General features: G+C 45.0%; 1 protein-coding gene across 4 annotated transcripts in view; it reads left to right on the top strand.

The window, feature by feature from the left end:
• Positions 1-25,548, top strand: part of lyst (lysosomal trafficking regulator) — a 171,764-nt gene that overhangs the window by 67,598 nt on the left and 78,618 nt on the right. For all 4 annotated transcript variants that reach the window (XM_063191578.1, XM_063191577.1, XM_063191579.1 and 1 more), the window contains 9 exons: positions 10,371-10,594; positions 12,272-12,338; positions 13,789-13,898; positions 15,828-16,194; positions 16,473-16,626; positions 17,692-17,865; positions 18,301-18,461; positions 21,842-22,032; positions 24,683-24,928. In XM_063191578.1, coding sequence (XP_063047648.1) covers positions 10,371-10,594; positions 12,272-12,338; positions 13,789-13,898; positions 15,828-16,194; positions 16,473-16,626; positions 17,692-17,865; positions 18,301-18,461; positions 21,842-22,032; positions 24,683-24,928 — 1,694 coding nt within the window. The remainder of the gene's footprint in view (positions 1-10,370; positions 10,595-12,271; positions 12,339-13,788; positions 13,899-15,827; positions 16,195-16,472; positions 16,627-17,691; positions 17,866-18,300; positions 18,462-21,841; positions 22,033-24,682; positions 24,929-25,548) is intronic.

The raw sequence follows: 25,548 nt of genomic DNA, 5'->3' as shown, positions 1-25,548 counted from the left end.
CACAATCTTCCTAGTTGGTCTTATGTTGTTTTGAAATTGGCATTGAAAGGTCTTTAAAGTGTCTTAATTTTCACTTGTTCAAACCTGTAGACACCTTGCCCGACTGTGTATGTGGATGTTTGGCTATCCACAGATGAATAACAAGCTGAACACAAGTGTTCACGTGTGGTTATTTTATTTGTATTCACTTGTACTACACTTTTTGTTTATCCACTGGTGTACATAGGGGTGGCATTGCACGAACACTGTTTAGTGTTTTCATGTTTGTTTGTCACTGTTTTATAGCGCATTTTAACTTAACTTAAAGCCACTAACAGTGCAGTGGCAGTAAATAATGGTGTTTTGATCTGTGGCTGATGTGTTTTTTGTGTGCTTAATTTGCCATGCAGAAACAGCTGATAGACTGAGTGAGAATCCACTTTGAGGTATGAGTGATATGGCCATGGGGGTTTGTAAAGTATCCCCTGGTTTCCTGAGATGACGTAGGCGGGTTGGGGATAAAGAAATGAAAATCCCTCTCTCTCTCCCTCTCTCTCTCTCTCTCTCTCTCTCTCTCTCTCTCTCTCTCTCTCTCTCTCTCTCTCTCTCTCTCTCGCATGCGCTCGCGCTCGCATTCTCTCTCTCTCTCTCTCTCTCTCTCTGTTTCTCTCTCTCTCTCTCTCTCTCTCTCTCTCTCTCTCTCTCTCTCTCTCTCTGTTTCTCTCTCTCTCTCTCTCTCTGTTTCTCTCTCTCCCCCTTTCTCCTTGATTGCATCACTGATGAGATGACTCCCCAGGGAGATTAAACTGTCATATGAATGTCTTTTTTTCTTGAATTGTCTTCACACCTCGAGGTCTTGAGGGAAAAACGCCTGTGAAATGACAAGTGCGTCTAAAAAAACAAAGCTTTTTTTTTCAGGAGCTGAGATGTAATGACAGTTGATCTACAGCCATGATAAAATGAGGCAGTTAACTGTCGGACCAGAGAATGAGAAGAACACATCTCGGCAGCCCCTCTGGTGACAAAAGGAACTGTAAATCAGACCGTATTCAATAGCACGTCATGATTGGGAAAAGCATCGTGATTAGAGCCTAACAATTTTATCTGTAATAGTAATCATGGGCGTACTTCACTGACAAATGAGGTGGTATCAGTATTTTTTGTGACCAGAGCGCTTCTGTTTAGACTAGGGAAGTGCATTGGAGGAGTCTGGGAGATCTGATAAGAAGTTCTATTCTAATCGCGCCCCAGCTTTAGGGAAGGTGTTGATGGGTAGCTGTTGAGTTAATTGAACCCTCGGGACCACAGACAGTGAATAAATTACATATCTAAAGCTAAGCTTAGTGTCTGCTTTGGCTAGGCCCAGGACAAAGTCATCTGAAAGCCCCCCTCTCCCCACTCAACACATACAGTACATTTAAAGGTGCAATGTGTAATGTTTTTAGTTGTTTATTTCCAGAATTCATGCTACCCATTCACTAATGTTACCTTTTTCATGAATACTTACCACCACCACCACCACCACCATCATCAAATTGTAAGTATTCATTATGACTGAGAAAATTGCACTTTTCATACATGAGAAGGGGGATCTTCTCCATGGTCTGCCATTTTGATTTTTTCACTGCAAAAATGACTATACGTGGGCCATACTGGAAAATAGTAGCTTATTACTTGTAAACTTTCATGAAAATATCAGATTTGGCAATAGGCAACCCAGTTTCAATGAGCAGCATAGTTGCAGTACCTTTTTTGACCATTTCCTGCATAGTGCTCCTTTTAAGGGTCCAATTCTGGTCCCCCTCTGCCCAGGCCTGGGTCAACTGACCCGTATGCCCTGTCGGCTGCCCTGGCCAAAGCAATTTAATCAGACAAAATGTAGAATAGTCCAGGGCATATACTGTATGCCCTTCTTATGGGCCCTTCTTGAACTTGTCCAAATCTGAGCTTCAGTTCAGGGTCAAACCATTATACAGACTTGTCATGATTTCATATCTAAATATTTGCGCTTCTGAACGGTGTTAGCATTAATAAGACTATAGTGCATAGTGTATATAGTGTCCACTGGTTGTGTTCCATGTGTCTCCTTAATATCAATGGACTGAATGAAATCTGGAGGTCAGTGTCAATGTGTAATGGATGAGGTGAGCATTTGAATTGACTACTGCTTGGCAATGTGTTACAGTCACCTTGGCATTGGTATCTGTTCTGCCATATGGGAATCCATAATGTGAACTTGGTGAAAAATGTCTTTTAAAGCATGCCACCGTGGGGCCATTGTAATTTAACAGAAAGCTGGTTCCAGCATTTTGCAGCATAAAGGCTTAACGCAGGGTCGACGTTAGCCTTATTTTAGGGTTGCTTTAGCCCCCCTTACATTAGTATTAGCCACCCTTTTTATATATATTAGGGGTGGTACGGTTCACAAAATTCACGGTTCGGTTCATATCGCGGTGTCAAGGTCACGGTTTTCGGTTCTCTACGGTTCTTTTTTTTTAGTTCATGATAAATGGAGCACTGGCTAATAGAATCGGACTTATCACTAAATATCCTACATATGGTTTGTATAGGCTTATAATGTGAAAATGGTGTGATTTTAATTGTGTCATCCTCTGATTTGGTCTTATACCCTAATGTTTTAATCAGAGAGACTGGATAAGATACTCCTAGAATCTCTGTTTTACATATTTTTCTGGGCAGTACATGAATTGCGGTTTGTGATGGATTGCACGGTTCGGTTCGGCATGTGTGTGAATTGTACGGTTTCGGTTTTCGGTGCGGTTTGTGCCATCCCTAATATATATATATATATTTAAAAAAATTTTTTTTTTACATTTTCCCCCCCAAAAAATGCAGTAAAGCACTGAATACAAACCACCAAGAAGGCAAGTTAATCTGAATACAAGTTCCTGTTTGCTTATTTGTTTTTTAATGCCACTTATATCCTACTGCAATAAAAGTAAAAGGGTGCACAGCAATATGTTATGCGGGGTGGAAACAGGTAGAGGATTGTGCTTTGTGACTGACACCCCGAGAAAAGTGTAATTACTTACACGGATGAAATCTTCCGACCTAAAGTACCAATTTTCACTCACAATACCCTTACAATAAATCCATTTGACAACGTCTTGAAATTATAGTTGAGCTTTAATATTTGTCTTAACGGTTTGAAAACACACATGAACTGATTAAAATAGCTACTAATGGATTAAAAATGACCTAATATCTGCCGGGGATGCATAGTTTTCCAAGTAAGGAACCTGTTTGAATGAATCGCTTCTTGACCACTGCTTCTCCTGGAGACGCGCAGTTAGTAACTCCTTAAAGTTCCTAGTCCTTGTGTAAATTATGCTCTCGGCATTGTAATCTCATCATTTTAACTTCCGTACATAATATTCATCAGTTGAAACATTTTTAAATGTTTTGTTTACCTTACATATAAGGAATGTTCATTCAAATGTGAATTTAAAACAAATCCACTGTAGCTAGTGTTTAAAAATCGGTATGGTGCTTAAAATAATTGTTCAAGAAGACACTTTTGCACACCTCTGTAGGTGGGCAGGTGCGGAGGATATTATCCCAGTGGGGTTGTCATTCAAGTGTAAAGAAATCCTGCACACTGTCCATTCAACCAACAAACTTTTAATACAACATGAAGAAGGTCGGATGACTGAAACAATGTATTAAAGTTTGTTGGTGGAATGGACAGTGTGCGGGATTTCTTTGCTCTTAAAATAATGAATTCGTAGACAAAACCTTAGCAGGTGCGCTGAATTTTTTTGGCGCGCATCCTCTAGGGCTTAGCCACCCCTGTTTCTCAAACCTAGTGACGGGCCTGGCTTAATGCCATTTCACTCACCAATAGACAGACAAAAACACGTACAAATGGAGAGATGGAGACAGACCTGGGAGAGAAAGAGACACCGAGGGAGATGCAGACAAATGGGAGAGTTCAGCCATAAACAACTGCACTTCTTGAAGCACTTCAGCTCAAAAATGATGCCCAGGTGCTTACAGTAAAACTCTTTTGGGTGGTGGGGGGGTTAAGGCTGTAAGGAGACACTCAATTCAATTTAAATGTATCTTCCTTTTTAAATGAATCAATTTGCTTTTTTCCACATTTGTCAACATTTAAAATACATTTATAAATCAAATCTATGATACTTCATAGGTGGAATAGGTTTCAAGTGGCTGCTAATAATTTTAAAATGTTTAAAGTAATAATGATGATGATTTGAAGCTTGAAAGCACTGTCACATCATTTCATGTGGTTGTTTTCTGACCTGAAGGGTAACAGAACTTTTGAAAGGGCGTGTCACGACTAGAGTTGTACAGGATCCAAGATCCGGTTTCGGATCCGGCAGGATAATAGGGTTTTTCAGACTATCCGGATCCGGCAGGATCTTAAGCAGTGGATCCGGTATCCGGCAGTTACCTAAAAATCAGGATCTGGGGCATCTCTACTTTTTACATAGCCTAGGTCTGTCTTTCACAACCCTAGCCTAGGTCAGTCTTTCACAAACCCAATCGCTGCATGGAGTGAAAGCCCTTTTTAAGTGGCCGTTGAAGGCAGTGTGGCAGTAAGCCAATGAGTCTTAAAAATAGTTTGCGCCAACGTAATAAAAAGGGCCCACGTGTGCGAGTTGGCTATGTGTTTCAACCTTTGCGTAGGATCCGGTATCCGGTTCCGGATCCGGCAGGATCTTAAGCAGAGGATCCGGTATCCGGCAGGATCCTAAAAATCAGGATCCGGTGCATCTCTAGTCATGACATTGCCGCCTTGTGATTTCACAGTTCCATACATTATCGTTATAGCCCTAGAAAAGAGAGACGAGGGCTGTGGGAGAGAATACGGAGAAAGGGGGGGATTCAGTGGCATCAGAAAAGAGAGAGTGAGTTTAGAGTGAGAGTGAGTTTCTCAGCCAGGTATACCAGAAAGATGGAGGGGGGGGGGTGAGTATCAGCTGCAAGGGGGGCAAAGAAAGGGCAACACAGCTGAGAGGGGAAGAAAGAGAAATTCAGTATGGACAGAGGGAGAGAGAGAAAAAGGAGGGAACGGAGAGGAAGGTAAAAGGAGAGTGTGTTCCTCCAGAGCTCTGATCCCCTGGCCCAGGTCACATGGCGTGCATTCCATCCCCCTCCGCTCCCCTCTGCGCCGCACCGCGCTGTACCGCGCTGGGCCACACTCATCCAGAATGCCGCCATTGTTCCGTGGGCCGTGAGGTAACGGCGGCACAGCCAGCCCGCAGACTCATGAGCACAATCTTGTGACTTGGAATTCTGACAGTTTGGGTTGCGCACGGGGCTAAAGCGCACACGTGGGGCATGCACGTACACCAGAACAGAACACGCGCAGAAGTGCACACACACACACACACACACACACACACACACACACACACACACACACACACACACACACACACACACACACACACACACACACACACACACACACACACACACACACACACACACACACACACACACACACACACACATAACACATACTTAGAGGCTGCCAGGCACAAACAAATGCACAAACAATCTCTCTCTCTCTCTCTCTCACTCACTCACTCACTCACTCACTCACTCACTCACTCACTCACTCACACACACACACACACACACACACACACACACACACACACACACACACACACACACACACACACACACACACACACACACACACACACACACAATAATATGCATGGACATAGTAACACTCACGATCACACACCATGCCCTATCACTTTCAGGCCAACAGGTCATCTCTTGGATTTCACAGATTTGTCATGAATTGACTGAATCAATATTGGTTTGTGCCGGACGGGAAGACACTGGATAATCTTCAAGAAGCCACACAAATGTATTGGAACTGGCCAAGCCACACAATTGCACTTGGAAATCATGGTTTGTGTAAATGGCTGAAGGAAAGTTTCATTAATCTCCTTTTGGACGTACAGTATAGGGTACAGTAAAGCCTGCGTGAGAGGGGCCTCAGAATGGGCCTCTGGCAGACATTTTGAACGCTGTGGCTGCAAAGCTTAGGATTTTCTCTGAAATCTACCAACTGTGTAGAGTTTGGGTTCTTCATGAATTTGTATGTGCACTACTTCAATGGATAATGTACTTCAATGAATTCATGTTCTTCAATGAATTAGGGTAGCAGTTGTTTAACTATGGGGAAAGCATGTCGATACTGTAGGCTCAAAATGGTTCATTTGTCAACCTCTGAGCTACTGAGCATTTTCTCAGGTTTCCATGTCTGATTGTCAGTGAGGAGTTGTTCATGTGCCGTTCTAGACGTTCAGGGTTCAAATCCCTGCACGTTATGTAATGGAAGTTCCCCAGTGCCAATATTCAAAACACATCTTGATCTCGCCAAACAACGGAAGCTAATGCTTAAAATCCGCTTTGGCACGGATAAAAATTTGCTCTTTTGTCTCAAGCAGGCATCATTTGGTTGTAGTAGCAAAGCAGTCTGTGAAGCGATTCCAGAGTTGGTCTGCGTAGGCTGCTGATGCTGTATTGTAAAAGTTTCAGGAGCGGTAGGTGCCCATCACATGCTTGGACACGCGGGTGTTTCATGATGGTGGTTGTTGTTTATTTTCTTGCCCAATTTTATTTTGCGGGGTGGGGTTGGGGATTCTAATCCTACTTAAGGCGTAACTCCAACTATAATTGCGTTGGATGGATTGACTATCGATCCAAGACCTCAGGGCTAAATGAAGAAATCGGTTGAAAGACAGGTGGCATTGACCAGCAGTGTGAACGGCTTGTAAATATTAAAAAACTCAACTGTGTCTCTCTCTCTCTCTCTCTCTCTGCCCCTCTCTCTCTGTCCCTCTCTCTCTGTCCCTGTCCCTCTCTCTCTCTCTCTCTCTCTCTCTCTCTCCCTGCCTCCTCTGCTCTGCTCTGGCAACTGTAACTCTCGTATGCATGACTCAAATTTCAAGCCGCTGGAATTTAATAGATCTTGTCCACTTAGTAATCATGTCATATGACGTGGCTTCCAGTAAGCAGGGAATCTGATTATGTTACAGAACTTTATTAGCTAGTTAGCAGCTCACATACTGTGTAAGTGCGTACGTGCGTGTGTGCGTGCGTGTGTGCGTGTTTGCGTGCGAGCGTGTGTGCATGCGCGTGCATGTGTGTGTCATCTACGTGCCATGCAGCCTCCAGGAGCTGGCTGGAGTGGCAAGGGGGATGGATTTCAATGGGGCAGCGGTGATTGTGGTGGTGGTGGGACTGTCTGGCTTTTTGGCTCTGGGAGGAGGCAGCTTGAGGCGATGGATGCAAATTGGTAATAACACTGTGCCAGATAAAGACATGAAAATTAATTAAAATTGAATTGAATTGAACTCGCGGTCAGCTAATGGTAATTAACTGGGTTATTTTTTTTTTCTTTCCTTGGTGATATGTCACGTTTTAAGACATGGCTGTGTAAATGCATGCACCCACGCACCGGCAGGCAGGCAGGCAGGCAGGCAGGCACACACAGGCGCACACACAAACAGGAGGGGGAGAAAGGGAGAAAAAATATATACCTATAATTCAGGCTGGGTCTGGGAGCAGCTGCCATCTGATTTACGATCAGGATATTGATTGTGTGTGTGTGGGTGCTTGTTTGTTTGTGTGTGTGTGTGTGTGTGTGTGTGTGTGTGTGTGTGTGTGTGTGTGTGTGTGTGTGTGTGTGTGTGTGTGTGTGTGTGTGTGTGTGTGTGTGTGTGTGTGTGTGTGTGTGTGTGTGTGTGTGTGTGTGTGTGTGTGTGTGTGTGTGTGTGTGTGTGTGTATTTGTGTGTATTTGTGTGTATTTGTGTGTATTTGTGTATTTGTTTGTGTGGAAGTGAGAGAGATGGGGGGGGGTCATTAATGAAACCATTGGCCCCATCTAACAACCCCACCACTGGGTTTGGCGACCTGTAAATCATATGGGTGGAGGAGGGGTGCGGGAAGCAGGGGTGCAGGGGAGACTCCCTCATGGCTGCCCCCAGATCTGGAGCTCCTCAGCCCAGCCTTGGCTGTATGGGGTGGCCCTGGAGAGTTGGGTAGGTTAGAGCTGCTACTGAAGAGGAAGGGGCGAGGCGAAAAAGAGAGGAAGAGGGATTGGAGTTTCCGTTTTGCAACAGGGGCACAGGCAGCAGCAGCTGTAGCATCGGCAGCTGTAGCATCGGCAGCATTGAGCAGAGCAGGGGGGTGAGATGGCCGGTACACCGTAGGGGATTTGATCCTGGGGCTGGACATGGCTGGGTGCATGTGTGCTCGTGTGCTAAGGGGTTTGTGTTCGTTGTGGTGTCTTGCTTGTATTCATGTTAGGCGCGGGAGTGACGATGCAATTCAGAATTTGTGTTGGTTGTGTTACTGTCCTGAAGGACTAGGGTAGTCTTTTGAAGTATCCAGATATTGACCATTTACTGCAGGTCTTGATGCAGTTCTTCATGCACCGTACAGCATGGATAGTCTTTGACGGCAAGGTTGGGCAATTTGATTATGCCTCCATGTGTTTGTGTGTGTCTGTATCTGTATCTGTCTCTGTGTCTGTGTCCGTGTTAAGTATGGTCATACTTGACCATCTGGGGTCAAGTATGGTCTTTTTTTAATACTTGTGCACTGTGTAGCATTTTTAGTGTTTCATCTTCAGATTTCATGCATTGAAGGCCAGTGTTTTACCCATCCATTATCTCTGTTGTGTCTGTATCTGAGTGCCCTCCATCCAGGGGCCTATACTACAAAGCTGGTTCAGGAGAAGTTAAGGTTAAGTTAAGAGGGATATCATCAAATAGAAGAGCCTGGAGTCCTCATTTTCTTAAGAAAGGCTCTTGTATTAGATGATTTACCTCTTAACTTAACCTTAACTTATCCTGAACCAGCTTTGTAGTATAGGCCCCAGCAGGAGTGAAGGTGTAGCTGGGGGAATGTGTGTTTGGGCCGCTGGCTTCCATAGGACATCTCTAGCCTGATTATCATCAACTTTCAAATCTCTTCAAGACTTGGTCTGACCAAGAGCATAACAATTAACATATCCCAAACGGCATTTCCCAAACGGCCTCCCTTTTTTGCTAATGATTGTTTGCTTCCCAGCAAAGTGGGAGGAGTTCCCGATTTTGCGGGAACTCAGAAAGTACTTACATTGCTCTTGACCTGACTGGTAGCAACACTGAAGCTGTTGCGTCACTAGGAGGGCACGGCCTGGCTAGGACATCTCAATCTTTTACTCCCCATAATGCATCTCTCTTGGCTCTTGTCTCTTGTCTCTGGTCTCTGGTCTCTTGCCTCTTGCCTCTTGTCTCCCGTCTTTTCCAGGGCTGAGGGTGGAGCTCTGTGTTTACTAACCATATGCATCTCTGTTGGCTCTCGTCTCTGTATCACTGTGTCCTCCATGCAGGGGTGAAAGGGGGACATGTGTGTTTGGGCTACTGGCCTATATAGAAGATCCCAGTGGGTTTTTTTAACATGATACATCTCTGTTGTCTCATATCCTCTACCCAGAGGTGAAGGTGGAGCTCAGTGTTTACTGTTGTCTCTGTGATGGAATCTGAATATTGCCCCCATTTTCATACATTTCAATCTCCATGTATTGGTTTATCCATGTTTGAACAACTCTGTCTGTGAGAGAGGCCTAATAAACTTGCTGTTTGTTTCCTGGCTTCAAGATGTGTGTGAAACTCCCTTCTCCCCCACCGTTGATTTGAAATTGCCTTTTGCCCTTGCTGTTGGATAGAATTGCAACTGTCTGTGACATCATTCAATGTTGCCTCACTTCCTGTGAGGGCTGTTTAAACTCAGATACTGACATTGTTAGAGGACTCTTTCTTTGTGCACCTGCCCTACTGCTGACACCTCTTTAGGGAGGGAGGGAGGGAGGGAGGGAGAGAGAGAGAGAGACATTGGAGAAGGCCATCTGCCTTTGTCTCTTGGGCGGCGTTTATACATACCTGGGTATTTTGATAAGCGAAAATTTTTCTTCTACGCTTACCAAAATATTTTTGTTCACATCATAGGCAAAAATATGCAGAAATATGCTGCTGAGAGCTGTCATGAATACGTTAAGCCCGTGCGCTGTGAGGAGAACGCCATTCAAGTCTCCGTTTATCACTGTTTGTATACAAACGCTAACCGGAGTTTAAAAAAAAACTCCACTTTTGCTGGAGTTTTTTTGAAGCTTTGTTTTTAGAGGAAAAACCTCAGCTTGTTTGTAAATGAAAGGCACAAAGGAAGGCAAAGGTCTTCGTTTATCAAAATACCTGTGTATGTAACGGCCCCTTAATATCTCTTCCCTAACCAATAAACCTTGCATTCTGAATTTCAGCTGCTGCAATGAACCAGACGTCTTTCACATCAATAAGCAGTAAAACCCGGATGCTCTCTCTTGTGTCTCCTCCAGGGGTGAAAGTGGAGCCGGCCCCGCTGGGGGAATGTGTGTTCGGGCCGCTGGCCTCGGCCGAGGGGCCTGGCCAGGGCCTGCTGCTCTTCCCCGAGATCTGCATCATGGACCTGCACCTGCTGGCCGCCAGCTCCCCCGACCTGGAGGTGCTGGCCCACGTCCTGCAGAGCCTACTGGGGGTGGTCCGGGCCAACCCCCTCAACGCATCCCTGCTGTACAAACAGGTTAGTACCATACCATACGATGTGATGCTCTACGATACGATGTGATACGATACAATAAATGACAGATCAGGTCAGGGCCAACCCCCTCAACGCATCCCTGCTATTCAAACAGGTCAGTACGATACGATGCAAAATGCTGTGATACGATATGGTACAATACAATACGATATGATATGATGACTCGACGATATGATATGACGTATGATGAGGATAAGAAATCATGACCTACGATAAACAGGTCTGCGGGGAAGTCAAGGAAACAAACACACGCACACTTAAAGACCAATAAGCAGCATAGCTCCACACAATTTATATTACACACACACTTACTGTACACATCATGACGTGGGCTTTCACCTGCTGGCTGCAGTACAAAAACAAAAGGCAAGGAAACCAAAGGGTTATGCATTGTGGTATTGAAATGTGAAAATGAGAAAAGAACATCTCTATTTCCTTGACATGGAAATTATTCCTTAGGCATGTGCTTGTTATTAAGTAACTGGAATGTTGACTTGACCATGCTCAACACAGAGAAGTCTTTCTCCACATCAAAGGAGACGCGCTCAATAGATGATGCGTAGAAGGAGCTATACACATGTCTATTGGACTAGCTGAATGAACAAACGTTTCTGGCATAGCCCATCCTCAATATCTCCAGTCAAAAGGATTTTATTTTTTTATTTTTAGTTGAAATACCAAGACCTCAACTTATTTGGAAAATGCAGACGTGTGCTTTGTTTTTCCACATGAAAGGAAACATGTCTTTCCCTCTGGCCTCTCTCTGTGTATTAACTGGACTCTGCTTCCTCGACTGCATATCTCTGTATCACTGTAGTCTGATGCCTGTGGCAGTGATATGAGCAGCATTATGTGTGTATGTGTGTGTGCGCGCGCACGCTTGCATGTGCGTATGTGTGCACACGCGTACGTGCGTATGTGTAGTGTGTTGTGTAGGAATGTGTTTGTGTGTACGTGTGTGTGTGTGCATACGTATCTGAAGTGTGTATGACTGTGTATTATTAGTGTGCATGGAGAGGCCTGATGTGTCTCTTCACCTCCAGTATGTGTGCGTGTGTGCGTGCGTGCGTGTGTGCGTGCGTGCGTGTGTGCGTGCTTGTGTATGCATGTATGCGTGCGTGTGTGTTTGTGTGTATGAATGCAGTATTTGCTTGTGTATGCATTTATACGGGCGTGTGTGTTTGTGTGTGTCTTGCGTATGAATGCATCACCTCGTGTGTGTGTGTGTGTGTGTGTGTGTGTGTGTGTGTGTGTGTGTGTGTGTGTGTGTGTGTGTGTGTGTGTGTGTGTGTGTGTGTGTGTGTGTGTGTGTGTGTGTGTGTGTGTGTGTGTGTGTGTGTGTGTGTGTGTGTGTGTGTGTGTGTGTGTGTGTGTTTGTGAGAGAATGCAGTGTGTATGGAGAGGCCTAACGTGTCTGGTCACCTCTAGTGTGTGTGTGTGTGTGTGAATGCAGTGTGTATGGAGAGGCCTAACGTGTCTGGTCACCTCCACAGGGCGTGTGTGTGTGTGTGTGTGTGTGTGTGTGTGTGAATGCAGTGTGTATGGAGAGGCCTAACGTGTCTGGTCACCTCTACTGTGTGCGTGTGCGCGTGTGCGGGTGCGTGTGCGTGTGAATGCAGTGTGTATGGAGAGGCCTAACGTGTCTGGTCACCTCCACAGGGCGCCGTCACCACCATCCTGAGAGGCTTCCACCACATCTTGAGCCAGGCTGACCCCTGCTATGAAGGTCTGTTGCTCTCTCTCTTCCTTTTCACATGCACACACTCATTTGTGTTTTACTAGTTCTAGTACTGCTCTTTTGAGTGCTTGGTGTACCAAAGTAGGGGTCGACCGATACAGTTTTTTTAATGGCCGATGCGATACAGATTTTTTTTTCATCACCCTTGGCCGATACCCGATTTCTGATACCCGATATTTGGGGCCGATATGGGTAAAAAAAAAGGTTAAAAAATGACAAATATTCCAGGTCTCAAGTTAAAAATAAACATTCCTTTAACATTATCAAATTGAGGTAGAACTTGTAACATTTAAACACCCACTCTAACAATCAAGTGATGTCTAACAAGCAAGTAATACAAAAATGAAGTGTCTTGGTGCTTTTAAAAAAACCTGAATGACATAAAATAATACATATTGTCTATCCTTACAGTGAAGCATAGGGCTGTAAGTACAGTATATTGTCTCAAACTGAGAAATCGTGATGCACAGTCACAATACTGTATCGCGATGCAAGACGGCAGTATTGTGACACGCTTTTTCAAATTTCTGTTACCATTCAGTGAAGAAAACAATCAGATGATGTGATGTGAGGGTGCCTTCAAGTATCAAATCCTATAATTATTTTAAACAGTTTTTTAACACTTAGTTGACTTGTAACCTGCTCTACCTATAAATGATCAATTACAGGTTTTTTGTGAAATAAAAAATAAATAAAAAAGATGCATTTAAAAAATCGTGCAGTTAACTGTAGATCAAAGATCGTGACACGAGCCGAATCGTGAGTTGACTGTATCGTTACAGCCTTAGTGAAGGATGTTTGGCATGGTAGCTGGCCTCGGTCCCGCGATGCTTTGAGCGGAGGTCATGCGTATTGGGTCTGCAGTGACAGGGATAAATGTGCTGCCTGGCATTGTGGCGTGGATGATGGAATTTGAACAACAGAGAAGCACATTTTTCCTCTGAAAAAACCTATTATGATTTTTAAATGTGGTTGCTTGAAGAGGCGCCTTTGCGGGAGACCTGTTGTAGTCATGCAGTTGGTAATGTGAGAGCTGGCTGACTCCAACTGCCTTCCAGAGCCAAATAGCTTCCTCTGCCTCAAGGCAATAGTGCTTTGATCAAGGCCTGTGCTGAACATGCTTGTGTGTGTGTGCAGTGCACATGTGTCTTTCTGTATGTATGTGTGTTTCTGTATGCCTATGTCTGTTTTTAATTTTGTGTGCGGTGTGCGTGTGCGTGCGAGTGTGAGTGCGAGTGTGAGTGCGCGAGTGTGAGTGCGCGAGTGTGAGTGCGCGAGTGCGAGTGCGCGAGTGTGTGTGTGCGTGCGAGTTTGTGCGTGCGAGCGTGTGCGAGTGTGTGTGCATGCACGTGTGTGTGTGCGTCTTGTGCGTGCGTGTGTTCCACTGTCCCTTGTCCCCGCCGTGATTTGTGTCTGTCTGTTCTGTTCTCCTGTGCAGAGTGCCAGAGGGTGCTGGTGGAACTACTGGTTGCCATGGTGAGCGATCACATCACGGCCGAAGAGCTGGCTCTCGTGGTCCGACTCTTCCTGGAGAAGTCTCCGCCCACTGTGAGTACCACTCTCCTTTAATCATAAAACAGTAACTTAGTTTTTTATAGCGCCGGTCGAGGAACCCAAAGTCACTTTACAAATGGAGATGGGGCTAAGGAATTGGGGAAAGAGGAGGATTACACACACACACACACACACACACACACACACACACACACACACACACACACACACACACACACACACACACACACACACACACACACACACACACACACACACACACACACACACACAGACACACACACACACACACACACACACACAGACACAGGTTGTGACTAATGTAACAGTATGCAGGGTGTTTCTTAATGAGCCACTCTGGGGAGCCATAAGTCAGCGTAGTTACCCTCTGAAGCAGCTGCTTCATGACTGAGGGAAAACACCATCAGCTCACCTGAAAATGACCTCCTCAGTGTGCTGTTTGAAGGCAACACGGCTCCTTTGCTTTCATTACTTTCCTCCGTAATGACAGTTTTTTTGTTGAATCAATTTTTTTCTGTTATGTTCTGGATGTCTGGCAAGAGGCTGAATGTAGGTGTTTGTAAAATAAATGATGTATCCACAGAGGGTCCGCAGAGGCTACCTGTTAGTTTTGCTCGTTTGGTATATCTAATGACATCTTCTCTCGGCATACAGATGAAAAACAGAGATTTGTCTGTGAAGCTCTTTCAGGGCCGAGCAATATACCAGGCTAATATTATTTAAATATGCAAATTGAAAAGATTGTTGATGCCAATGGCCAATTGAGTCACTTTCTTAGCGCAGAGCAATACCAAACAGGTCTGTTGTCCCAGGCCCAGGGAGACAGGGGGCCCAGAATTGGATTCCCATTACATTGTATGTGTATATTGGGTGGGGGGGCCCTTTCAGATGACTTTGTCCCGGGCCCAGCGAAAGCTGTCAGCGGCCCTGACAGTATGTACAATGTTTACAACCTGTCTGAATTGGTCTCTTTGTGCAGAGCGCCATTTCATTCATGTACAGAGGTTTCTAGGGTTCAGTCATTCTGTAACCCTTTATTTATTTCCAAAGGTTTTAACTGACTCACAATAGAGCCGTTGTGATGGTCTTAATATCCCTTGTGTGGTAGTGTGCCAGTGTGATGCACTGAGAGGCCTGCGGAGGCCTGAGGAACGTGTGCATGGATCAGAAATGTAATCTCACCTCAATCGAAAACAATCATGTTCCTCATCGGAGTTAAGATCACGCACATGTTCATTTACAGAAATGATGAAAGGAGTCTAATATTTCCAGATATTACCAAGGTGGTTTTAATATTATCCCCTGATCATATTTTACAGAATAAGGGCTGTTGTATTTCCAGATATTGCCAAATAGGTTAAATATTATCCCAAGATCATATTTTACAGAGTAAGGGCTGTTATATTTCCAGATATTGCCAACTAGGTTATGATATTATCCCAAGATCATACCAAAGAGGTTATTAGAAATATTATAAGCCCTATGGATCATACAGAAATGCTGGCTACCAATACAAATGCTGTTCCGCATAACTAATCCATGTGTGGCATAGCATACACACAAATAAGGTGTTATCGGCTCTACATTATAAGTAGCTCTTGTGCAATGTAATCTTTTTAGTACAGCAGTGTCAATGCCTCAGTGTGACTGCGTTAGTGGAAGGTAAACAAACTTTAAAAGTGTTCATGCTCACCGATAAAATGCATGCTCATCGTTAAATTGCAAAGTAGTGTTGTCCTAGGATTACTAATATGGATGGTGTGCATCTTGTATTTGCCTTCTCTCTTTATCCCTATCTCTATCTTTATCTCTATCTCTTTCTCTTTCTTTCTCTCTGTCTGTCTGTCTCACTGTCTGTCTGTCTCTCTGTCTCTCTCACTATGTCTCTCTTACTCTGTCTCTCTATCACTCTCTCTCTCTCTCTCTCTCTCCCGTCCTCAGGAGGGGCTGTTGAAGGGCCTCCTCCAGATCGTCCAGGCCAGTATGCACTTGCAGCCGCTGCACTTCCTCACCTTCCCCACCCTCCTGGGCCACCACCACGCGCCCCCCACCGGCGCCTCCTCTCCGGGCCTCCGGCCCAACGGGGTGGCGGGGGGCAAGGCCGTGGGCGCCCTGTGGAGGGGGGCCAAGCCCTCGCCCTCGCCCGGGGGGCACCTGCGCGCCTCCTCCCCGTGGCACACCGCACCGCTCCACCTGCCACTCATGGGGCAGAACTGCTGGCCGCACATGGCTAGTGGCTTCAGCGCTGCACTCTGGGTCAGAGCGCTGCGCTCGGAGGGTGATGAGGATGGAGCAGCGGAGAGAGGAGGTGAGGAGGACCACGTCACAGGGTTCACGATCAGCATTTTTTATTAAAATTGGGAGAAAACATCTCTGCTCCACTACTGCTGCTAAATAATATCTCTGTTCCACTACTACTAATACTACTACTATCTGTACACTACTGATTACGACATCAAGCCCGATAAAATGAGCATCATTTGAAAACCTATTAAGCACTGTTTGGGAATTAAAAGTGAACAAACCACAGTAAAAGTGCTTTAAATGAGTAACTTTGTAACTGTGCCCCTGCTCCTGCTCCTGCAGATGAGTTGGCACCAGTGCCTGAGGCCCAGCCGACCAACCCCAGCCCGGGGGAGAGGGTGGTGGACGACAGCCTCTTCCACATCCTCTCCATGGGCTCCAAGGCCCTGATGCTGCAGGTGTGGGCCAACCTCTCCACTGGGGCCTTCACTTTCAGGTAAGCCTTCCAGCGTACTGTACCAGGGTACCTGGGCAGCACCAGGCCAGCAATCCACCCACTGTTTTCTTGTTTTTTGTTTTTGTTTTTTTACTGTGCTTGAAAACAGTCAGAGAATTATTTTATGGATTATTTTATTAGCGTATAAAATCAAATGGTTTTTCGCCTAAATTATTTACTGAAGAGTTTTTCACCTAAATTATTTAGGGAGTTTCTGGCACGTGATAACATTGTAGATGGGGGTTTGAGTCCAGGTTGGCAGGGGGATTACTAGTATGAATACTTGGGGCCTCGCTCTGAGTCAATAGAAGACCTGAGGTGGTGGACAGACTTAAAGCAGCTTACAGCAATAGCAATGCGCTTATGAAAATAAAATGGCTGAATTTCAGTGTTTGGGACTCAAAAGAGTTTAGAATCAATCCAGTCCGCGCTGCAACATCTTGTGCTGGCTGTCCTTGGTTGGCATTCAGGTGTTTATCACTATTGATCTTCAGTCCATCCTGCGTCCTTCACAGGGGATTTCCTGTCTTTCTGCAGTCTGTTTTTGCTGCTTTGACTTGTCCCCTAAGAGACTGGACGTGTCACACTTTCATTGACTTTGATCACCTTTAATCGCTATCAGTGAGCAGGTGCCAGCACCTCAAAGCCAAGGCCGTCAAAGCCTCTTAGTCCATACCAGTCAAGGATCAAGTCTTGAACTTCACTTGCTCACTTTGCTAACTCCTCATCCCCCTGTCCTTTCCCTCTCTCTCTCTCTCTCTCGCTCTCTCTCGCTCTCTCTCTCTCCCTCCCTGTCCATCACCATCTCTTGCCCTCTGTCTCTACCTCTTTCTCTCTCTCTCTCTCTCTCTCTCTCTCTCTCTCTCTCTCTCTCTCTCTCTCTCTCTCTCTCTCTCCCTCCCTGTCCATCACCATCTCTTGCCCTCTGTCTCTACCTCTTTCTCTCTCTCTCTCTCTCTCTCTCTCTCTCTCTCTCTCTCTCTCTCTCTCTCTCCCTCTTCCTCTTCCTCTTCCTCTTCCTCTTCCTCTTCCTCCTCCCCCTCCTCCTCCTCTTCCTGGTGTCAGGATGTGCATCGACCCTAATGATGAGATGAAGGCAGGTCTGCTGGCGCAGGCGGACTCCGGGGAGGGCATGTTGAGGCCGGGCCAGTGGCAGCACCTCAGCTTCACCTACACGCAGCAGCCCGAGGGGAAGAAGAACATCCACGGATGCCTCGTCATGTGGGTGTGTGGAGTCAGGTGAGGGCCGAGGGAAACTGGAGCGAAGTGTGTGCGTGTGCGTGTGCGTGTGCGCGTGCGCGTGAGTTTTTCGAGTGTGAATGTGAGTGTCAATGCTACACGTATTTTATACAGGTCCTACTTCCACAGCATGCAGGGCCAATTGGCCAAATGCAGGTGAAATTCGAGTTTTTCTGGTAGCAAAGACCAACTTACCTGTGCTAGCCACTTTGACCTGTTAGGGAGTGCATGTTTGGCTTGTAAGATTAACATTTATTAGCTATTTTGGTTGGTGATGGAAAAAAAAAAATAGAGCCCTGACAGTATGTATTGAATATGAAACTGATGAAGAGTGCCTGAAATATTAATTGTATACTGCAGATGTTGTTTCGCCTGTGCACAACCCAATACTTTAATATAACTGTTGGCATTGCCCATTGCTCTTCCCCCAAACAGGAAGTGTGAGGTGTCGCTAGACTACACGTTACCCAGGAAGTCCAGCCTGTCGTCGGACAGCAACAAGACCTACTGCATGCTGGGACACTGCCTGCCGGCCTCGGAGGAGGGCGCTAAACCCGGGGCACGCTGCGACATGGGCACCATGCTACTCTTCAATGGTAGGCCCACAGCCCTTATAGAACAGCCTTGCAGGACTTTCATCCTTTTTGTCATGACAACTCATGTAAAGGATTGTTTGCATGTTGCCATAGAAGTCTTTGTACAAATTCTAGTTGTTGCAAATAGAAAAGAATGTGTGCATGGATTGATGTATGTTACACAGTGCAGGGCAACTACAGTAGTTGAAGGACAACTTTGAGTCTTCGCTCTTGATCTTGTGTAGGTGTCTTTTGTTTGTCCAGAGGTTCGGGGGCAATTCTCTGCTGTCAAGCTGAGCTGTCAAATTCTAGGGCTTTTGCGTCTTCAATAAAGGGTCATGTGAATTCTTCATGAAATGAATTCTTCATAGATCTCTCACTACCCTTCAAATATCGTGGTTGAGCCACTTACACACATACAGGCAGGCAGGCAGGCAGGCAAGCAAACTTCTTGGCATTGCATCTTAAGGTAAGGTGTACAACCTGACTCCCCTGCACTCCATCTAAAACATTAATGGCACTGCTGAATAATGAAGTCACAGTGTGCCCGGCCCTGTGCCTCTTGCCTCGGGTGTTTTCTTCTCTCTTCCACATGTCTGTGCTGCTTAGTGTGTGTTACCGCCCGCTAGCTGTGAAAGAGATGGACAGGCAGGTCCAGCGTGCATGGCAGACACGCTGTTAGATACTTGGCAAGCAGACACGGGCGATGTGCCAAGGTGGACAAATGACAGGCAGGATTGGCATAGATTGACACACAGACAGACAGACAGACTAGACCAGACGTGCACAGATAGACTGATGGGGAGATGAAGACAAGCTGGTAGACAGATACAAAGAACCAGACAGGCAGATAGACATGGGGCCTACACTACAAAGCTGGTTCAGGATAAGTTAAGGTTAAGTTAAGAGGTAAAATATCTAATAGAAGAGCCTGGAGTCCCCTTTTTCTTAAGAAAAGCTCTTGTATTAGATGATTTACCTCTTAACTTAATTTTAACTGATCCTGAACCAGCTTTGTAGTATAGGCCCATGGATCGGTGAAATACCCTCCACGACCATTTGACAGTCCAACAGACTGCTGACTGCTTTTTCTAAATTCTAGGTTTGGACTATTGGTTTTAATTGCATACACTATAGCACATAGATTGTTTAGATAAAAGCTTGTATACAAATGAAAAGTATTTATTATTTATTATTATTTTTATTATTATGTTGTCGTTGCAGTTGGCTGGACTGCCTCTGGGTTATGTTGTACCGCCTGTTCTGTCTCTGTTCTGTAGTCCTGTGTTTTGTTGTGTTTGTGCGGACGTATAGCGCCACGTGAGCCGGAAAGGATTCTTTCTCTGCATTCTTGGGACAGAGAGAGGAATGCTGCTCAAAGAATGGATGACTTATGCCCGCTAATTTCCCATGAATGACTTTGGTGCTCTCTCTCTCTCTCTCTCTCTCTCTCTCTCTCTCTCTCTCTCTCTCTTCGTAACTGCACCCCCCCTCCAACCACCACATCAGTAAAGATACTCTCTATCTCTTTCTCTCTCTCTTTCTTTCTCTCTGTCTGTCTGTCTTTCTCTCCTTCTCTCTCTCTCTCTCTCTCTCTCTCTCTCTCTCTCTCTCTCTCTCTCTCTCTCTCTCTCTCTCTCTCTCTCTCTCTCTCTCTCTCTCTCTCTGTGAAATGTGCTTAAGGACTTAAACACGGACCCCCCCCCATAACTCCTCTTACTCTGTGCCTCTCTTTCCCCAAAGCCATGTGGCGCAATATTGGTGAACCACTCTCAGGCAACATCATCATTGTGCCGTCGTTTGTTATTTCTGTTACAGGGTTTTCTTTCCCTGTAATACCCTCGTTTTAAACCATTGGCTAATACTTCTTGGAGGGTAATAAATAATCAGATCTCCAATAGCCCAGCAAAGGCCCTATGTGCAAACTGCAGACAAATCGGATTGAATTGCCAAATCAAATTTTTATGTTTTTTCAAACCTGGGGGGCCGTGGCAGGTTGGCAGGAAAAGTATAGCAAAGCAAAAATAGTATTGAATAACTTGAATAACTAATGTGCACCAAAATAAGCCAAAAAACAAGATAAACAATATTCCTCTTAGTTAAGAAAAACATTACAATAATATATCGCATCTCTGAACATTACTATTATTATCATTATTATTTTGCATATCTCAGTGGGGCACTGACTCACAGACCTAGTTTATGATTGTGAAAGGGGGTGCCCAGAAAAAAATAATGTGGCACGATCCATGGAAGGGGTGGCCTTGGCTGGATTCCACCGGTATATGGGGGCCTCGTCATGGTAGAGAATGGGAACCCCTTGCCTGATTTTCATAGACTTCAGATCACATACTGCGATTCTGGTCTGACCAGGACTATAATGATTAGTGTTTCCAAATGGCCTGGTTAACCCGCCTCCCTCGGCTTGCTACTGGTTGAGGGCTGTGCCGAAGTTTAAACCAAACATTTCTTAGTCCCAATAGAACGTCTCTGCTTAAACCACGTCACTGCCTTGAACACGCCTCTATCCAGGACGGTCGGAAATGCTCAGTTCATTCGTTCCAGACAAAGTGGGTGGAGTTTCCCGCTGTGGAGGGAACCGAATCCTCATACACAAGCTCCTGGCCCTAGTGTGTGTAGATGAGCCGAAGGTGTTGCGTCACCGCTAGGGCGGAGCCCGGGTAGGGAACCCCAGCCATAACCCATAGACCAGCCTTCCTGTATGCTCTCCTTGGCCATAGCAGCTGTGTTGATATTTACATCGCTTTGTGAACTTCCGGCTTTGTTACATTAGTCAAATACTCCTGAGATCTAAGTCTAACTTGTCAGCATTGGTTTACTCTTGTAAATAGACGGGCATCAGTGTGTGTTTTGAGTGATCTTGTTTGTTTTGGAAGAAAGTTGCATTTCGTCACGCTCAAACTGTTAGTGCCGTTAGCACTGAATGGATTAAGCCTGCATTTTCAAACAGCTTTCATTGTAGGTCGATGCCAGGATGGTAGCAGGTACCCACCACATGTGTTAGTTACTTCATCCTCCTCCTTGTTCATGTTGGCTTTGCATTCTGCGTTGCAATAAAAGAGGAATGACAGGAGTGATCAAACTGAGAGGGGGCGTCTGCACACATCCAATTACTGTAGATGTGTGGTGCACTGCAAACCTTCCCTGAGCAGGTTCTGCAACAAAGATTAACAAGAGACAGCTTCCATGTACGTCAAGTTCCCTGCCGCCCCAGACTTTAAAGACATGGATCTCTGTGTGCCAAAGAAGGGATTTCTGCTTGCAACACAGAGTGTAAATAAAATGTTTCTCTCTCTCTCTCTCTCTCTCTCTCTCTCTCTCTCTCTCTCTCTCTATCTCTCTCTCTCTCTCTCTCTCTCTCTCTCTCTCTCTCTCTCTAGGTTCTCGAATAGACACCGATGAAGCTTTCTACCTTTATGCCAGCGGGCCCGACCTTACCTCCATAATGCCTTGCAAGTACGGCAAGCCCAAAGACACATTTTCCAAATACGTGACCCAGGACGGTCTTCAGAGCGAGCAGGTCCGAGAGCTGCTGACGAGAAGCAGCGACATTGACACGTCACATCTCATGGTGAGTCTTATTAGCCTGGCTAGCCCGACTATAACATGAAATTATTGAGTCTGGCATTGCATCATTGATGGAGCTAGCAGTTTTGTGCTGCTTAAATGAAGAGTATGTTGGATTTTGGACAGAGTAGGCTTTGCAATTATGCCGCTCATTGCAACTATGCTTCCCATTCCCAAATTCGATAGTAATAAGCTAATAAAATGAATTTACTGGTCTGACCAAAGTACAATATGTTTTGCAGCTAAAGATGGAAATTTATGGGAAATAAATTTGGCTGAAGCCCACAAACAAATGGGGGCCCTTGTCATGGTAAAGTTTAGGAATCTCTGCCCTATGATGCAGTGCCTAACCAACAACAACAAAAAGCTCTGCCGTTAGGGTTTGTGTAGTTGGCTTGGAGTCTGATGAGGGAGGATAACTTGCATTAGCAGAGATTAATAGTCTTTATTCCGCAGCACCCGAAGGACAGAAGCACATAGTACACCCCTCCCATACATTTCAGCTTATTTAGATTACATGGTATTTAATTACATGGCTTGTAGGCTCTTACATTCTGGCAGCTACTGCAGCAATAATTACAGTACACGCAGTGTTGTGTTGTGTCACTGTGTGGGTCTGTGCAGTTTGTCACTTGTTTGAGAAATTGCTGCTGTCTGCAGGCTGTTTGACGGAGCCCTGTTGTTCTTTTGACAACACAATGTTACCAGAGATTCTTTAAGTATAGAGATATGCCAATGTAATAGGTTGCTATGGGCACCTAACATGACCAGGTTCCGGTCTGCCTAAAGGGGCGTGTCATAATACTCCTAGCATTGAATAGAACAGTCCTTAGGTCTGCCTAGGTCTGCCTAAAGGGGGATTCCCCCCCCCCCCCCTTGCAATAATAGAACCCGGAAACAATGGGCCAATGGAACCTCTCTCTCTCTACTCTCTCTGATGTTACCGTGCATCAGTCAAGCTGTTCAGTTCAGCAGATAGGGTGCTGGGCGTGAGCCAGAAATGACTCGCTAGGCTAGACTTGAGGCACGAGGGGGAAATGGTAGACCACAGTTAAGCGGCTTTCAGTTTTGGTTTTGTGGTCAACTTTGTCCTGTCTAATTTTGGACTGTGTGTGTGTGTGTATATGACTCTCAATGGTCATGTCTATGGGTGGTTGACGTTTAAGGGTGTAACGCAAAAAAAAAAAAAAACAAGTTTTTCCAATTCCTGAAAAAAATGATGGAAAAATTGGGGAAAAAATAGAAAAAAATAAAGCTCTTAGTGGTCCGTGGAATTTCGCCTTATTTTTGCCATTTTTGGGAAAATGTGTCCTGCATCAACACATTGCATAGGCATGTCACACCGCAGGAAAATGAAGTCATGTCACAGGAAATTCACTGCATTATGGCCATTTTAATCCTTTTGTATACATGACTGACATCTGAGCTCATGCTAACTTGATAATGATATTGTGTTTAATCTTAATATGTGTTTTCATTTATAAAAAAAAACTTTTTTTCCTTCTATAAGAGCAGTCACACCACAGGACACCATAAAATGAAACTAAGCATTGTGTGACAGAAACATTGCCATATGAAGACATATTAAAAGGTTAATAGTCACCATAAACTTCCACAGCACTCTCCAGTAACTGAGGTACTGACTGGTTAGGAGCCAGTCTTTAAGACCCTTGTAGTTGGCCTTGCAGCTGCCCATTCACAAACATTAACATACATGTCACCCCACAGGACGCAATTTGTGTTACGAAATTGAACTTGTAGTTAATATTACTGTCTTGAGTTTTTTTCACATTCACATATCTTAATATAAAGTTAATATTTATGCAATCATGCCAAATGCTTCATACATTATTCAAAATGTTGTTGGGTAATTTATATATATATTATATTCCAGGTTTCATTAATGTTACAGTCACACCACAGGATATTTGACATACAAACCTTTACATAAATCTTAACAAAAATGTTTCTTTTCATCTAAGACTAATATGAAACATAATGTACCACATCTTCTTTCATTGACATTTGTTTTTTAAAGGAAAATTAAGTTTTGTAGGTTTTTAACCATTGTTACGAAAAAACAAGGCGTCACGTCTCCCACGCCTATACATAATACTGTGTGTATGTGCGTGCGTACACTGTGTGTTTGCCTGTCCATCTGTGGCTGTGTGTGTGCCTCGTGTCGGCGTGTCTCTGTGTGTGTACACATTTGTGTCTGCGAGTATGTCTACTGTCTGTACATACATGCTCACATACTTTATGTGCGTTTCTCATTTCTCACACCCTCACCTTTGCAGTAGAAGATCTGAATGTTGGTCTGTGAGTGCGTATATGACACAATCTACTATAGCCAGTATGTCTGTATTTTTTGCTGTCTGAATGTGTCTATAAATAACATAAATAATCTATAGATAGCATAATCTATAGAAAACATAGATGTTTTTTTTTCATATTTTTGTGAGTGAATAATTATGTGAATGTAAATGATAGATGTCCGCAACACTGGCACCAATAAACAACTGGGAGTATTAACAGTGTTGCGGACATCAGTTATTTTATTTTGTCCAGCACCTGTGTCACTGATGTGCGTGCATTCTCTGCCTTCTTAATTATGTGAATGTCTCATTTCTCCCCCTTGCGCCTCCCCTTTGCAGGAGAACCTGGCGGTGGTGTATGCCCCCAGCAGCCCGGGCCTGTACATCATCTATGAGCCGGTGATCCGTCTGAAGGGCCAGACCAAGGCCGTGGTGCCCCAGCGGCCCTTCAGCTCCAAGGAGGTGCAGAGCCTCATGCTGGAGCCGCAGGCGCTGCGCTCCATGGTCCCCAGCCAGCCCCACCACCTCCACAGCATCCTGCACAAGATCGGGGGCACCGGCAACTTCGTCTTCCTCTTTGCTCGGGTACGTACAGTAACGCTGGCCAAATTCTGCGTGATCTTTTTCTTTTCTTTTTTCTCCTCCTCCTCTCTCCCCCACAGTAAGTCTCAAACCCACTAAGATTCCAGGTTGATTGTAGATGTCTTGTTCATTCACAAATTGTCACAAAAGTTCTGTTTTTCCTCACAAATTCACTTTTTCATCATCGCTCGGGTTCGTTGCCCATATTCTGTCTGCTTTCTGTATACTCTCTCCCCTTTCCTTCCCTTCCCTAAACTAAATTCTCCAGACCGCTAGTATTTTTAGGGGTCAAGATGTCCTGTTCCTCCACAAATTCTCTTCGGCATTCTAGTAGTGGAGGTTATTTTCTTAATTCCTGGGAGGTGTACGTATGTTGTATCAGCTACCTGTACACTGAAAAACTTGCCTTATTTTCCCCTTGCGTCAGCCCTCTCCCCTTAAGACATGTCGAAAACAACCCACCCAGCCACACACACACACATTCACAGATTTACACATACACAGATGCACACACTCTCTCTCTCTCTCACACACACACACACACACACACACACACACACACACACACACACACACACACACACACACACACACACACACACACATACAGACCTTCCCCTACG

This window comes from Engraulis encrasicolus, chromosome 24 (genome assembly GCF_034702125.1).
Source record: "Engraulis encrasicolus isolate BLACKSEA-1 chromosome 24, IST_EnEncr_1.0, whole genome shotgun sequence".
NCBI classification, from domain to species: Eukaryota; Metazoa; Chordata; class Actinopteri; order Clupeiformes; family Engraulidae; genus Engraulis; species Engraulis encrasicolus.
This window is presented reverse-complemented; position numbering and strand designations above follow the sequence as displayed.